The sequence below is a fragment of the Anolis carolinensis genome, chromosome 2 (assembly GCF_035594765.1).
Source record: "Anolis carolinensis isolate JA03-04 chromosome 2, rAnoCar3.1.pri, whole genome shotgun sequence".
NCBI lineage: Eukaryota > Metazoa > Chordata > Lepidosauria > Squamata > Dactyloidae > Anolis > Anolis carolinensis.
Window position 1 is genome coordinate 320,421,267 of NC_085842.1, and position 15,610 is coordinate 320,436,876.

Below are 15,610 nucleotides of genomic sequence, written 5' to 3' on the forward strand. Positions count from 1 at the left end.
ATTGTTGTTGACTGAAGAACAATAATTATTTGAAATGAGTTGGGAAGACCTCTGCTATTGCTCTTATTTTTAGAGAAAGTGCCTTCACCAAAGAAACAAAGATGAAGGGAGAAGGAAGGCTGACAAAGCAGCTTTGGCCTGGCTTTGTTCTCATTTTGTGTTTCAACCCATGTATAATCAGAAGGCACACTTTAGTCTGAGAAGGGTCTTCCTTCCTTCTTTTGTTGTTTCACTACCATGCTTTTCAAAAAAAAAAAAAAGAGACCAAAACAGTAAAGCAGGAGTTGCTTTGCCTCTGCCTCAGTGATTGTTGCTGTTTGAAAGAAGAAAGCATTCGAGGAAAACATCGAGTGCACCGCCTCCCTCCTTGACTATATTTGGAGAGCCGCCTCCACATTTTTTGGTTTCCTGCCAAGTTTTCTTTTCCATATCTCAGCCTGACTCACAGGCTACTTTCTGGTTTCCAAAGCGAAGAAGGGAGGCGTGAGGCAGGGGAATCCACCGCAAGAAGAAAACAGAAAACAAGAAATCAGCAGCATAAACTTTTCAATTGTTGTTGTTTTCACACACAGCATGAACAGACAAAGACATGTTGCTTTTTGTAAGGCAAAGCCAGGCATGGTCAAACTTCGGCCCTCCAGGTGTTTTGGACTTCAACTTCTACCATTCCTAACAGCCGGTAGGCTGTTAGGAATGGTGGGAGTTGAAGTCCAAAACACCTGGAGGGCTGAAGTTTGGAAATGTTAGATGCCTTTGCTAACCATCTTGGTAAGAAAAGCCATTAAAGGTCTAGAAATAAATCCCTACAAGGAATGGCTGATGGAACTGGATATGTTTAACCAAGGAAAAGGTAAGGTTAATTGGCAATAAGAAGGACTGTGCTAAGGAAAATGAAGTGAGAACTTTTCTTTAGCTGATCCAGAGGATAAGACCAGGACAAATGGATTCAGATTACAAGGAGGACGTTGAACGTAAACAGATAGAACTTCCCAAAGAAACACACACGTATATACTGTTCTGAAATGAATGCAAAGAATTGCCATTGTACATATTGTAAATATTTCCATTATTAAATATTCCATTAATACAAAATAATATGTTATGAAAAATTAAGATCAATTTCCACTGAAGAAAAACTAGACAATAATATATGAAGACCAAGAAACGAGGTGAGAAGACAGAAGATGATACAAGCAATGGGCTTAAAATTAAAACTGTTAGAATTCTCAATATTTTATAAAATATGTGTTTAAGAAATAGAGACGAAGACTTAGTTATAACAATGATAATTTTGTGAAAAAACTCCTCATACATACCTCAACAACTATCACCCTTGTTGTTTTCTCGTTGCAACATATTAGACATTTGTAAAGATGCAACTAACCAACTAACCCTCGGGGAGATAGGGCGGAATACAAATAAAGATGATGATGATGATGATGATGATGATTATTATTATTATTATTATTATTATTATTATTATTATTATTATTATTATTATTTCTAATCCTGTTATCACCAACATTTTCCTTTTCCTTCCCTTGTCCCCCAACCCTCACTATCCTAGCAAAGATTTAATAAAAATTATTTGGAAAAATAAATTAATAATAGTAATAATAGTAATAATAGTAATAATAATAATAATAATAATAATAATAATAATAATAATAATACAGGTGTGATGGAGAGTCAGGTATCTTATCACCTGCTTCTTGAAACTTGGCAGTTAGGAAGGATGGGAAATACAGAGTCTCACTTATCCAACATAAATGGGCCGGCAGAACGTTGGATAAGTGAATATGTTGGATAATGAGATTAAGAAAAAGCCTATTAAACATCAAAATAGGTTATGATTTTACAAATTAAGCACCAAAACATCATGTTATACAACAAATTTGACAGAAAAAGTAGTTCATTACACATTAATGCTATGTAGTAATTACTGTATTTACGAATTTAGCACCAAAATATCACAATGCATTGAAAACATTGACTACAAAAATGCATTGGATAATCCAGAACTTTGGATAAGTGAGACTCTACTGTACCTCTAAATTGACCAAAGGCAAAAAATGGAAACCTGTCTCAAAAATCCCAAAAAGTATAAGAAAGCGGAAACTGAAAATGAAACCAGCATGGGAATTTGGGAGAATTAGAAAAGTGATGAATGGAAACATGTCCTGCCTCATAAATAAGAGAAGGAGCCCCCACCTCCTTCATTGCCTGAAATCATGACTCCCAAACTGCAAGCGGCTGCAGGCCTCCTGGGCCTGATGCTCCTGCTCCCTGCTCACATTACAGCTCTGGGCTGCAACTCTCTGAAACTTGAACAGCAAAGACTGAATTCAGAGAGTCTGAAGATGCTGAAAGAGGCGGGCACAAAGTTTCCTGAAGAGTGTCTGGAGAATATGACCAGCTTCAATTTGCCTGCAAAGACCCTGAAAGCACATCATCCGGAATTTGCCACAAAAGCAATCCATGAAATACTTCAGGGATTCTTCAGCATCTTAAGCAGCGACCTCGTGAAAAGCGACTGGGAATACACAACCAAAACAAGGTCAGTTCCCTGATCTATACTGTTATGTTTCTTATTTTATTATGATAATTATACATTGTTGTTGTTATCATTGTTATCATCATCATCATCATTATTATTATTGACACAACGACATAGCATGACACAGCGAACAAGACAGACACGCTGGATTTCGTATCACAAAATCACAGGTCGAACACTTCCCAAGCGTTTAGGACTGTGTGATGTATTTTCGGATGATGCATGCACATCCCATTATTATTATTATTATTATTATTATTATTATTATTATTATTATTATTATTATTATTATTATTATTATTATTTATACAGTGCTTGATCTCTCCTGCAGAAGACTCAAAGTGGCTTAATGTACAGTAGAGTTTCACTTATCCAACACTCTGGATTATCCAAGGCATTTTTGTAGTCAATGTTTTCAATACATCGTGGTATTTTGGTGCTCAATTCGTAAATACAGTAATTACTACAGAGCATTACTGCGTATTGAACTACTTTTTCTGTCAAATTTGTTGTATAACATGATGTTTTGGTGCTTAATTTGTAAAATCATAACTTAATTTGATGTTTAATAGGCTTTTCCTTAATCTCTCCTTATTAACCAACATATTTGCTTATCCAACGTTCTGCCGGCCCATTTATGTTGGATAAGTGAGACTCTACTGTAAAAGCATCAGCATACAATTGAAAATATATAAATAGTCAAGCATTAAAACAGGATTAAATGCAAACAGTATTTAAAAATTCCCAGTTAAAAACCATTAAAACATGTTTCAATTTGTATTACTGATGTTTTGTTAAAGGATTTCATGGCCGGGATCACAGGGATGTGTGTTTTCCAGGCAGTATGACCATGTTCCAGAAGTATTGTAACAGTAGTGAATGACTGAGGATGGCGTTTTAATTTTTGTATACTTTTTATCATGTTTTTATCATGTTTTAATTGTTTTGTTGCTGGCCCTCGTGGCAGAATGAAAGCCACTCTGAGTCCCCTCGGGGAGAAGGGCGGGGTATAAATGCATGTAATAAATAATAAAATAAATAAGTACAGTAGAGTCTCACTTATCCAACATAAACGGGCCGGCAGAATGTTGGATAAGCGAATATGTTGGATAATAAGGAGGCATTAAGGAAAAGCCTATTAAACATCAAATTAGGTTATGATTTTACAAATTAAGCACCAAAACATCATGTTAGACAACAAATTTGGCAGAAAAAGTAGTTCAATGTGCAGTAATGCTATGTAGTAATTACTATATTTACAAATTTAGCACCAAAATGTCACAATGTATTGAAAAGATTGACTACAAAAATGCGTTGGATAATCCAGAACGTTGGATAAGCGAGTGTTGGATAAGTGAGACTCTACTGTATTCTCTCCTGATGTTTCACCCACACCTACGGCAGGCATCCTCTCTCATACCTCACAATCTCTGAGGATGCCTGCCACAGATGTGGGTGAAACGTCAGGAGAGAATACTTCTGGAAGATGACTATACTGCCCGGAAAACACACAACACCTCAATTACTGATTTTGTTAATGATGATGACGATGATAACAACAACAACAACGTTATATTTTATGAACTGGGACTCAGTCCATACAGGAGGCCAAGAGGGTGGGAGGATGAGGATGAGAATGAAAAAGGTATTGACACTCTACCACTTTGAGGATACATTAATATATTGATAATGTTGCCCTTACAGGTTCCTCAACATGGTGCATGCACAAATCGAACGCATCCAGAGGTGCCTTCAAGAAAAGAAGGTGACGCTGGGAAGGAGCAAAGAGGAGTGGAAAACCAAGCTGAAGCTGAAGAAATACTTCAAGAGAATCTGGGTTTTCCTCAAAGAGAACGGACAGAGCTCTTGCGCCTGGGACATTCTGAGGCTGGAGCTGCAGATGGGCTTCATCTATACTGACATTCTGACACAGAGGATGGACATTTGAGAACGCCCTAATTTCAATGGATATGTGTTGGGGTGTGTGTATGTGTGTGTGCGCGCGCACGCGTGTGTGTGTCAATTTATTTATTTATTTATTTTGGAATTATTTATTCAAATTGTTATAATATTTTTATACCATGAAGTTCTCAAAAGATATTTTTATATGCATGTTATTTACATGGACTGCTTTTAATGCCCCTGGAAACTCATTGGATGATCTTGGGCAAGTCACACCTTCTCGACTTCACAGAGGAAAGCAACAGGTTATCTCTTCTGCACAAATCCTGCCGTGATTCCTATGTGTGACAGTGTCAGTTTTGTATATGAGTGTCATGTACAAAATTGTAAAAAAATACTTGAAATGCAGAAAATAAAATAAAAAAATCTTAACTGACATATTGCATGACTTGTTTTATTATTCTCTATTCTTCCAGTGCTGTTCTGTAATTTATATTATGGTCCAAGGTGATAAAAGTAAACTTCCCAAGAACATGTTCCCAGAGAAATCTGATTTGATCATAGCAAAACACACCTTCCTATACTCTCTCTGCAGAAAATGCCTTCTGAAAGCATTAAATGCTAGAGTCTGAAATGCTGGAGCCAGGCTGCTGACCGGGCGGATTACAGGAAGCATAAATATAATGTGCTCACTGGCTTAACAATCAGTTTGCAGGTGTGCTTCAAACTGCTAGTCATGACATATAAAGCCTTAAATCAGTGGTTCTCAACCTGTGACTCCCCAGGTGTTTTGGCCTACAACTCCCAGAAATCCCAGCCAGTTTACCAGCTGTTAGGATTTCTGGGAGTTAAAGGCCAAAACATCTGGGGACTCATAGGTTGAGAACCACTGCCCTAAATAGTATGAGTCGCAAAGTAAAATGTTGCTCCCTATATAAAACGGCAAAAGCAAGATTTTAGGGGGAATGTTTTCAAGCTGCTGATGGTTGAATTCATGGGTGTGCAGAGTCAATTGTGTATCTGAAAGATGCTATCTCCTCATACACAGAGATCCTTAGGGGCAGCCTTTATTTTGGATCCAACACTTTCACAGACATATACTGAGAACATGAGACAGAGCTTTCTCGGTGGTTCCTCCTGGACTGCCATATTATCTTGCTTTCTGCTGCTCCGGAGACTAGGACACAGAGCAATGCATCCAAACTGCAGGGACAGAGATTCCACCTGAATTTTAGGAAGAATTTCCTGTTTGACAGTGGAATATATTGTCCCTGATTGTGGCAGAGTTGTCTTCTTTGGAAGTTTTTAAACAAGAGACTGCATTGCCTGGAGTGCTTTGATTGTATGTTACTGCAAGGAGTGGAGTTTTGACTAGATGGCTCTTGAGGTCTCTTCCAAATCCATGATTGTAGGACTATGCTGATGATTCCTATGCTCTTTTAAATGCAAAGTGATTTTACAAAGTGAAATCTAGTAGGTCCTTAGTAATATAATGGTATGATTAAAGCTAAACACCTGTGCTTCCTTTAAAGATGGAAGTGTTGATCCCACAATTTTATGGAATGGTCATGAGACTTTGGACCTCAAAGCATATGTAACAGGTTCTTCCAAAGAATGCCCATGTGCCCCATTACAGCCTGAAGAATACTAGAAAACGCTACTTACCATAGGCAGCCTAGACTGGAGCATTTGGAGATCATCATAACCATAAATCTGCTTGAAGAAAGAGAGGAGGGGAGGGGAAACAAACATTAAGGCACTTCTCTATTTTAATCATTTAGCTCAACATGTTCTTCAGCTGTGACCCAGGGCCACGAATAAAATGTTGAGACCACCAGGCATCTGAAGAATGGCTAGTATTCATCAAGATTATTATTACTATTATTATTACTATTATGTTTATGTTTATTTATATCCTGCTTTATCTCTCCTGAAAGAGACTCAAAGCACTGTTCACCTTGGAGTTTCCTGGGGGTGCATTTTTGGAGGGAGCAATGGGCAGCTGTGGCTTCCACCATTCCCCTGTGATATAATAATAACAACAACATTAACTTTATTTTTGTACACCACCTCCATCTCCCCGAAGGGACTCGGGCGGCTTACATGGGGCCAAGCTCAAACAATATATGACAACAGCCTTGTCTTTTTGACCACATAATAATGTTATCTTGATGCATTAATCAGTAATTATTACTGCTCAGCCTTTATGAGAAATTAAAAGTCTGTAAGACTCAAAAGAAGGCAAAGAAACAACACACACAGAGGAGCAAAGGTTACCAAGAAAGCCCCTTAACAGCTTTTCCATGAGGGTCCCTGAAAATCAGAAACAACCTGAAGGCACATAAAAACATTCCTGTGGAGGGTAGGGATGCAGATACAACACAGGACCATTTTAAGGAGATAGCTTCCTAGTTCACATCTCCCTTTGCAAGAAACTAAAAATGCAACACGGTGAGGACTGACACTATTTGCTGAAGAAAAAAATTACAACTTTATTCTTCTGATTTCGTTTCAGTTCATGGGGTATTGGGACTTTTATCTGCAATAATTAGGAAATAGGTTGCAGCTGTTTGCCATCTGAAGCCAGAGGAGCATCTGAATGTGAGATTGCTTTGCCTTTACCTTTATCATTTTCTTTAATTTGTTAACTTGGAAAAATGCTTTTACTGATGGCTTATTTTGACTAGCATATGTTTTAATCTTTATATAACACCATGAGCCCCCACTGTGGATGAAAGATGGGACAAGAATGAATGAGCAAACATTGTGCTTTACAGGGTTGTTGTATGTCTTTCGGGCTGTGTGGCCATGTTCCAGAAGCATTCTCTCCTGACGTTTCGCCCACATCTATGGCAGGCATCCTCAGAGGTTGTGAGGTATGGATAAATGGCGAAACGTCAGGAGAGAATGCTTCTGGAACATGGCCACACAGCCCGAAAGACATACAACAACCCTGTGATTCTGGCCATGAAAGCCTTCGACAACACATTGTGCTTTACAGCTAGCCTAGAGAAACCCGCTCCATCCACTCCATAAAACAAGGATCTTGCTTACTGGGTAGGCTGGTAGAAGTCCTCCAGGTCCCACAATATACTGGTTATGTAACAAGGGCGGCACACCTTGGGGCAGGTTGGGGGGTGCTTTGCCTGTGGAGACAATTAAAGAAACATCTTTTAAAAAATGAGCTGTTACCAAAACAAAATAAATGGAGGAGGGCAGGAAAACATTTCAGAAAAAGGAACAGACATAATGTCTGAAACATGCTTTGTTCACTTTCCAAGTCAACACTGATCATGACGGAGACTGGAATTAAAATGAGCCAAATCCAGTGTGGTACTTCCGCTTCCACTTCAACTTTCTGGCTATACAATTCTCTCTCTGTTTTTCTCCTTCCAGACCTTCCGTTACTGTCTTCTGCTAAACTCTTCTGATGGTCCAGGATGGCCTCTCAACCTTTATATATTAATCAAGGATTTAAAAGTCTAGTTGCAAAATGTATGTTTTCTTCCAAAGTGCTGCAACCTCATCTTTTCTCATCTTCACTATTTCTTTATCATGCCATTCTTGTCTTTCTTTCTTGCAAAGTGACATGTTCTCTATGATGAGGTAGTTAATCTCCAAAATCAATAGGCATAGCATAGTGACTGTGAAGGAGCTTCCTTCCTAGATCCTTTTTAAAAAATATGCCTCCCTTAGGAGAAATTATTAGACATCTTCATGATTTTCTCCTCTGCCTCCAAATGAAGCACACTACCTCCATAGTCTATGGACAACTCATTCCAATCTTACATAAATCCAGGAGATTTCCCCCATTTGCTTTGGGAATAGCCAAATGCAAGGAATTTGCTTTTCATGTATACATGAGCAAATGTTCAGAGAATGAATGTACTTTGACTCAGCCTTCTGTTGACAGAGACTTTTACTATATTTTGCTAAATAGAATTGGAAAGGTTCAGTCCAGTTCTACCTTAAAGGTACATTTATTCTATTTATTTTATACCACCTTTCTCCTGATATATATTCAAATAGCCTCTTTTATGCAGAAAATAAGGTTGCTCACACATTTATGCCGAGGTACTGAACTCAGGTAGAATCTCAGAGTGAAGATTATTCTTGCAACCGTTTTCTGTTCATTTTGATGCAACGATGTCTACTTACGTTGCATGTGGAGACATGTATCTGAAATAACGGCAAGCATTGCCATACTCTGGAGCAAGATGACTGAGAATATTCCCATGTAATGAATATTCTCAGCTTCTTGGGACCAGTAGAGAAATTTGCTTTCATTGTGGAGTCACAGATACATCTCAAGTCTATTATTATTATTATTATTATTATTATTATTATTATTATTATTATTATTATTAATAATGTTTATTTATATCCCGCTTTGTCTCTCCATAAGGAGACTCAAAGCAGCTAACATTAAAAGCATTCAGTCTAAAGGTCTATTCAATCTAAACCAGGCCAGACTTCCACAACTTGTATTATTGGTTGTGGTGGTGGGAAATGCTTGGACTTGTATAGTTTCCACACATACGGAGGATACTGATTTAACAAGAGGTTTCATAGGAAATCCAAGCATAAGTCTTGGGCCACAAATTTCTTGGCGGTTTTCATGACGCGCCAGCCTGATCATTTTCTAGCAATTATGCAGGTTTACTCTGCAAGTGTGTTTAGCAGCCTCAAATAACCATAGGCGAATCTCAGCAACACTATTTTTAAAAATTAGCTTTTAAAAAATCAATACATATAATTCTGATCAGGTGCCAGAAAAAAAATTGACCAAATATTTCTTTCGTGCCTAATACAAGATAACTAACTCTCTCCAAACATACACTCACACTTTCAGGTTTGAGATAATTGGGTTCTAATTTCTTTGGTCTAAGATTATTCCACTGAAAGATTTTGGTAAGTTTGAAACACAAAGCAGAACACTTGAAGCTGTTGAACTGATTACTGGATCATCTGTAGCTGACATGACAAAAACAGTCTTGGGAGTGAAATATTTCTTTTCTAGCCCTAAAATGTATCATTGGACTAGAAAGGCAAGGGTCAAGCAGATTCTGCAAGAAAAGCACATGCTCTACCACTGCACTATGGTCTTGTTCAAAGGCTGCAAATATTATCTTTGTTAACGGTTATTCCTAAAACTGAGCTTAAATACCATAATGGCCCCAGATCCAAACAGATTTTGAAAACTAAAAGCCTGGTCAGGCCAGGTTAGTACTTGAATGAGGAAATCAAGAAGGAACACCAAGTGATGTACGTCATGTTGCAGAGCAAAACTGTGTGATACACCACCTCTGGAGTATTCTTTGCCAAAAGACAACCTATGAAGTCCATGATGTCACTAAGTCAACAAGTGACCTGAAGAAGCATACATGTTTCCTAAATCTTGCAGATTCTGATCACAGACAAGAAGCAAAAAAGGCACCTTCTTTGCTGCCTGCTTGCCTCTATTCAGAACAACTAACTCGCTCCCTGCTTCAAAACCCAGCCAGGAAGACCAGAAAGCAGAACTGTTAAGAATGTCTCTACACTGCAGAATTAATGCAGTTCGACACCACTATAAATGCCAGGACTCAATGCTGTAGAATCCTGGAATTTGTCATTTGGTAGACTCCAGCAATCATTGCCAGAGAAGACTAAAGACAATGTAGGCTCGGGCTGTGGCGCAGGCTGGAGAGCAGTTGCAATCAATCACTGCAATGAATCACTCTGACCAGGAGGTCATGAGTTCAAGGCCCGCTCGGAGCCTATGTTTGTTTGTCTTTGTTCTATGTTTAAAGGCATTGAATGTTTGCCTATATGTGTAATGTGATCCGCCCTGAGTCCCCTTCGGGGTGAGAAGGGTGGAATATAAATACTGCAAATAAATAAATAAATAAATAAATAAATAAATAAAATGACAGCTCTCAAATCATAGCAATTAAGGTAGTGTCAAACTGCATTAATCATACAGTTTAGATCAGGCATGGGCAAACTTCGGCCCTTGAGGTGTTTTGGACTTCAATTCCCACAATCCCTAACAGCCTCAGGCCCTTTCCTTTAAGCGGCTGAGGGGGAAAAGGAATGGGCCTGAGGCTGTTAGGGATTGTGGGAATTGAAGTCCAAAACACCTCAAGGGTCAAAGCTTGCCCATGCCTGGTTAGATGCGCACTTTCTTTGCTGCCTTTGGTCTTGGTCTGCGTTTAACATGCCAGTGATAACATTTAAAGCTCAAAAACCATTCACAACCTTGATACCCAAAGAAACATTCCCCTGATGTGCATCCTGCGCAAGAATAGAGCAGACATATAATACTTCCCCCTTGCAACCCACCAATGGGAGTACAGTAGAGTCTCACTTATCCAAGCTAAACGGGCTGGCAGAAGCTTGGATAAACAAATATCTTGGATAATAAGGAGGCATTTAGGAAAAGCCTATTAAACATCAAATTAGGTTATGATTTTACAAATTAAGCACCAAAACATCATTTATACAACAAATTTGACAGAAAAAGTAGTTCAATATGCAGTAATGTTATGTTGTAATTACTGTATTTACGAATTTAGTACCAAAATATCATGATATATTGAAAACATTGACTACAAAAATGGCTTGGATAATCCAGAAACTTGGATAAGCGAGGCTTGGATAAGTGAAACTCTACTGTATATACATTTGTGTGAGGACATGGGAAATTACCTTCTCTGCAATTGCTAAGGACTGAGATCTACTGGAGGGGAGGACAAGTCAGCAAGGCTCTCTGTTGTGGGGTCCAGGTTAAGGAAAGGCCTCACCCATAGACCGACACAGATGGCTACATTTGGTATCATGTTTTTAAAAATGCTTTTTAAAAAATTAAAGTATTTGAGACTCGTGATTTTATCTAGTTTGAACATGTATATTATAACCGTTTAAATTTGCTTTAATTCTTAGACAGTTGTAGCATGTATTAAAGACTATTTTTTCTGACACACATTTTAATATGTGTTATCATTGCTTTGATTGTATACCACCCTGAGAACTTTGAATTTAGGGTGGGATATAAATATCTGAATAATGGAATTATGGCAGTTATATTCTTCAATTGGTTTGTTTGAACACATCAGTTCTACTGCCATAAAAAAATTCAAGTAACTAAGAACATTTTAACAAGAGCACTGAAGAAGGAAATTATATGCAGACCATTCTCCTTTCGCTCCTCCAGAAAGGACACATTTTGTTTTAAAGTAGAAAATTAAATATCAGGCAGAGGGCTTTTTCCCATTGAATGTTCCCACACATTAAAAAAAGGCAGGCAACTTTTATTTCACAGACCACTTGCACAAAGCATGCTCAAAAGGCAACGTCTTCTAGAAAAAGGCTCGGCACTTCTCAACGTAGTTATAGCTGGATGAGAGGAGCCCCACGGGCGGACCTGCCGACCGGAGTCCTCTCTGGCTACATCCATGCGATTGGTTAATATTGCGAACCTGAAGACACTAAAGGAGTGGCCCGTGAGGTGGGAGCCGCCGGCAGGGACACACTGGCCGCGTTCAGGCCAAGGCTGTTGGTCGTGCTGGCCATGCTGCTGGTCATGGTGGAGACCGAAGAGGTGGCAGCGGCCAAAGTGGACGCCACGGAAAAGGTGGAGGGAGAAGGGAGCACAGTGGAGTTCTCAACACTGGTGTGCTGGAAAGGAAATTAAAGGGAAGACAACAAGGAGTTAAAAAAGGAAGCAGGTCAGGTTTCAACAACAACAATGAAATATAAACTCTCCATGGAAACAGTAGATAACTACAAACATACCCATCTCAGGGTTGATGTGAGTGTTCTTGGCTGTATGGCCATGTTCCAGAAGCATTATATCCTGACTTTCGGCCACATCTATGGCAGGCACCCTCAGAGGTTGTGCGGTCCTCTGAGGATGCCTGCCATAGATGTGGGCAAAACATAAGGAGAGAATGCTTATTAAACATGGCCATACAGCCTGGAAAACTTACAGCAACCCAGTGATTCCAGCCATGAAAGCCTTTGACAACACATTATACACATCTCCGTCTGACTTCTTAAAGAGATTAGATCAGGGAGAAGCAAATATGGGAGGCTACCTGCCTATACTACCTCTCCAAAAGACTTTGGTGGTAGAGACATTGTTGTTGTGTACCCTCAATTTCTTGCCAACTTATGGTAACCCTAAGCTATCATGGTTTTTTGGGGGTTTTTTTGGCAGGATCTGTTCCAAGCAGGATTGCCTTTGCCTTCCTCAGAGGCTGATAATTGCCACCCAATGGGTTTCCAAGGCCATACAGGGAATAGCACATGCGGTAGACAAGAATTCTGCATTAGTCCTATCTTCTCCCAAAGACATTGGAGAGCCATACAGCCTGTAATTTTTTTTGTTCCCAAATGCCTCCTTAAATCAATGTGTTACCAAAGATAATCACTCATTGTGATCTGAGCAACGCATTTGTGGAACCCTGATTAAAATACTGCCTGTGAGAGCTTTCTAGGACCATCTTGAGGAAGGCTAAATATACAGATTTGTTACTAAGAATATCAAAATAAAATGCAAAAACAAAAAAGCAGCAGCAACTACTACAGCCAGAACCTAATTTGAGCTTCTCATCATGCCCTAGTAATGGACCTAGTAATCAAAATCAACATGCTGCTTATTTTGTTGTTCATGTGATTTCTTTGTGCAGTATAAGCACTCTATCCTTCTATGTATAGTCTCAAATGCACTTTTGTAATTTGCAGAGCTAAAGGAAGAAATAATGCAGGAAAAACAAAGTTTGCATAGGCCTGTCAGTTCTAATAGGCACAAAGGACATTTTTGGGAATGGTCTGGTCCATTCTGAGTCCATGAGAGGCTTTTTCTTTTTTTTTGCAACAGGAAGTGACTAGCAGCCACTTCTTGTTCTACAGTAAATTATTGATTTATAACCTCATACTAAGTTTTTGAGAACATTTCTTAATTGCCTTGGCGGCAGGTGCTCCAATCTTTAATTTCAAAACAGTACCCCCTTTTTCCAGTGGGACAGCATCCTTGCCCACCTGGCTCCCCTTTTATTAAAACGTGAAAAAAATCTTATTAACAAGCAAGCCTTTCTTTCTCAAGATACAAAGGATGGGGAAAAATATGCTGTGCAACTTTAGCATAGGACTAGAGACAAAGGGATTGTGCTATCTGGCAGAAGGACAATGCTTCCTGCTCAGAATCAAAAGGAAGAGCCCACTTTTAATCTCAGAACAGAGTCATGGTTTCAGGATGGACATTTTAGCTGCTCTCAAATTGCAAAAAAGACCTACCAGATGCGCTGCAGATGAAGACAGTGCTGAGGCAGACGAGAGGCTGTTCTGATTATCAGAGAGGGAGCTGGGTAGAAAACAAGCATAACATACAGTAAGCACACATTTGAGCATTTCATTATAAGCTACCATTTCTTGTCTCTCTCAACATAACAAGCAGCAGTGATGCCAACTGGAAAAACACTTGAGGTGCTTGAAAGATCTCTGCTGTCACCAAGTTGGTAGGGTCCCATACTAATAAGCCACCACATATAAAACCACCACATATAAAACACTTGCAAGCATTTGCCTGCAACATGGGAAGGCTAAACCTGGGGAGGAGAGGTGGGTACACATTCAAAGTCCTGTCCCCTAAGTCGTACTCGCCCATCTGCTTTAGCACTTTCTGTATATTCAGTGTGAAGATCTGATGGAAGATGCTGAGAAATGCTGTACTGGCACTACACAACACCCATTTACATCAGCAACACTGTGCAACACGTAAAATAATAGAATCTTAGAACTGGAGGAGACCTCGTGGGCCATCCAGTCCAACCCCCTGCCAAGAGGCAGGAAAACTGCATTCGAAGCATGTAATCTTCCTGCTTTGAATGTGAATGCGAATGCAGTGCCTGTGTGCTGCTAAGCAATGTAAAAAGTGTAACCACAATGCACAGGGTATAAACACAATGTGGAATGTTGCTGTATGCACAACTGGACTTCTGCCACTGCAGAATAATAATAATAATAATAATAATAATAATAATAATAATAATAATAATAATAATAATATTTTGTATCCCGCTTTAATCTCTATAGCTGTTATGCTGTGGTGAATATCTGTCCTGCATACATAGCATGACTTACATGAGCATATATCACTGACAGAATGCCAGCCACAAATTTCTAAAGCAGCTAGATGAGTAGTAACACTGGGGTTGGGGCTTACAGATTTGTCTGTGTCCCTCCTCCCCAATTGAGTTCTATTCCCATTGCAAACAAACACAAAGCAGGTAATTTCAAGGATTAGACTGGAAGGCTAAGGAACACTTCTCTGAAGAGTTGCTATATTCTCAGTACCTTCCTTTTTCACTGTGGTTAGCACTGATAAAAGAAATTGCACAGCCTCTGCCGGCTTTGTTGTTCAGCTACAGATCTTGCCAGGACATACAGTAAGACCCTCATATATGTAAATATAGCAAGACCCTTGTATAAGCAGGAAATACATTCCTGGCTGGACCGTGATTACCTACAACTGCATATCATGAACTTATCTGACTTCTCAATTCAGCACAGCATACAGTTGTGCTAGAGAGGTATCCTGTCTATGAATTTGCTAGGTCTTCCAAGACCTACAGTAGCTTCTGGGGGAAAGCATACCATAGAATCATCTGGAGGACCTGGCAAATCCCTAGAGGTCATTTTTCTCTGGTCTTAAATGTATAGATCCGCACAATGAAATGTATAAACCCCACAGTGGCAGTCAAGCATAGTTAAAGAGACAGAAGCAATCACTATGAAGGTGACCACTCTCATCCCCACCCAGACAACTCTCCGCCATGTTCGCCCCGTAGCTTCTTCTGCTGTACCTGCTTAACTGGGAGAGTGAGCTGTTGGCCAAGTCATTGGACTGCGGCAAGCTGGGAAGTGGCGCTGTGTGCGGGGGTGCCGAAGGGAGAAGCAAAGCAGGGGCAGCCGTGGTGCTAGGCAAAGAAGAGCCTTTGGCAGCTAGCGACGGAGGAGAGGTTTCTGTCTTAGACGCCGGAACGGATGACGGAGCTGAAAAGGTGGGGAAAGGCAATTCAGAGAAGGGCCCACGTGGTACAATCCCGACTATGAAAGGGGCAGTGCAAGTTTAAAAGGGGGAAAGAGAGACACATTCAGTCAACTGTG

The 15,610-nt window shown here is 39.6% G+C and overlaps 1 protein-coding gene across 4 annotated transcripts in view; it reads right to left on the minus strand.

Moving 5' to 3' along the window:
* Nucleotides 1–15,610, minus strand: part of ubap2 (ubiquitin associated protein 2) — a 99,329-nt gene that overhangs the window by 15,350 nt on the left and 68,369 nt on the right. For 2 of the 4 annotated variants that reach the window (XM_062972617.1, XM_062972619.1), the window contains exons 17-21: nt 15,307–15,496; nt 13,739–13,805; nt 11,920–12,118; nt 7,514–7,605; nt 6,125–6,175 (exon numbers count right to left, since the gene is read on the minus strand). In XM_062972617.1, coding sequence (XP_062828687.1) covers nt 6,125–6,175; nt 7,514–7,605; nt 11,920–12,118; nt 13,739–13,805; nt 15,307–15,496 — 599 coding nt within the window. The remainder of the gene's footprint in view (nt 1–6,124; nt 6,176–7,513; nt 7,606–11,919; nt 12,119–13,738; nt 13,806–15,306; nt 15,497–15,610) is intronic. The other 2 variants (XM_062972620.1, XM_062972618.1) reach the window with 1 other exon arrangement.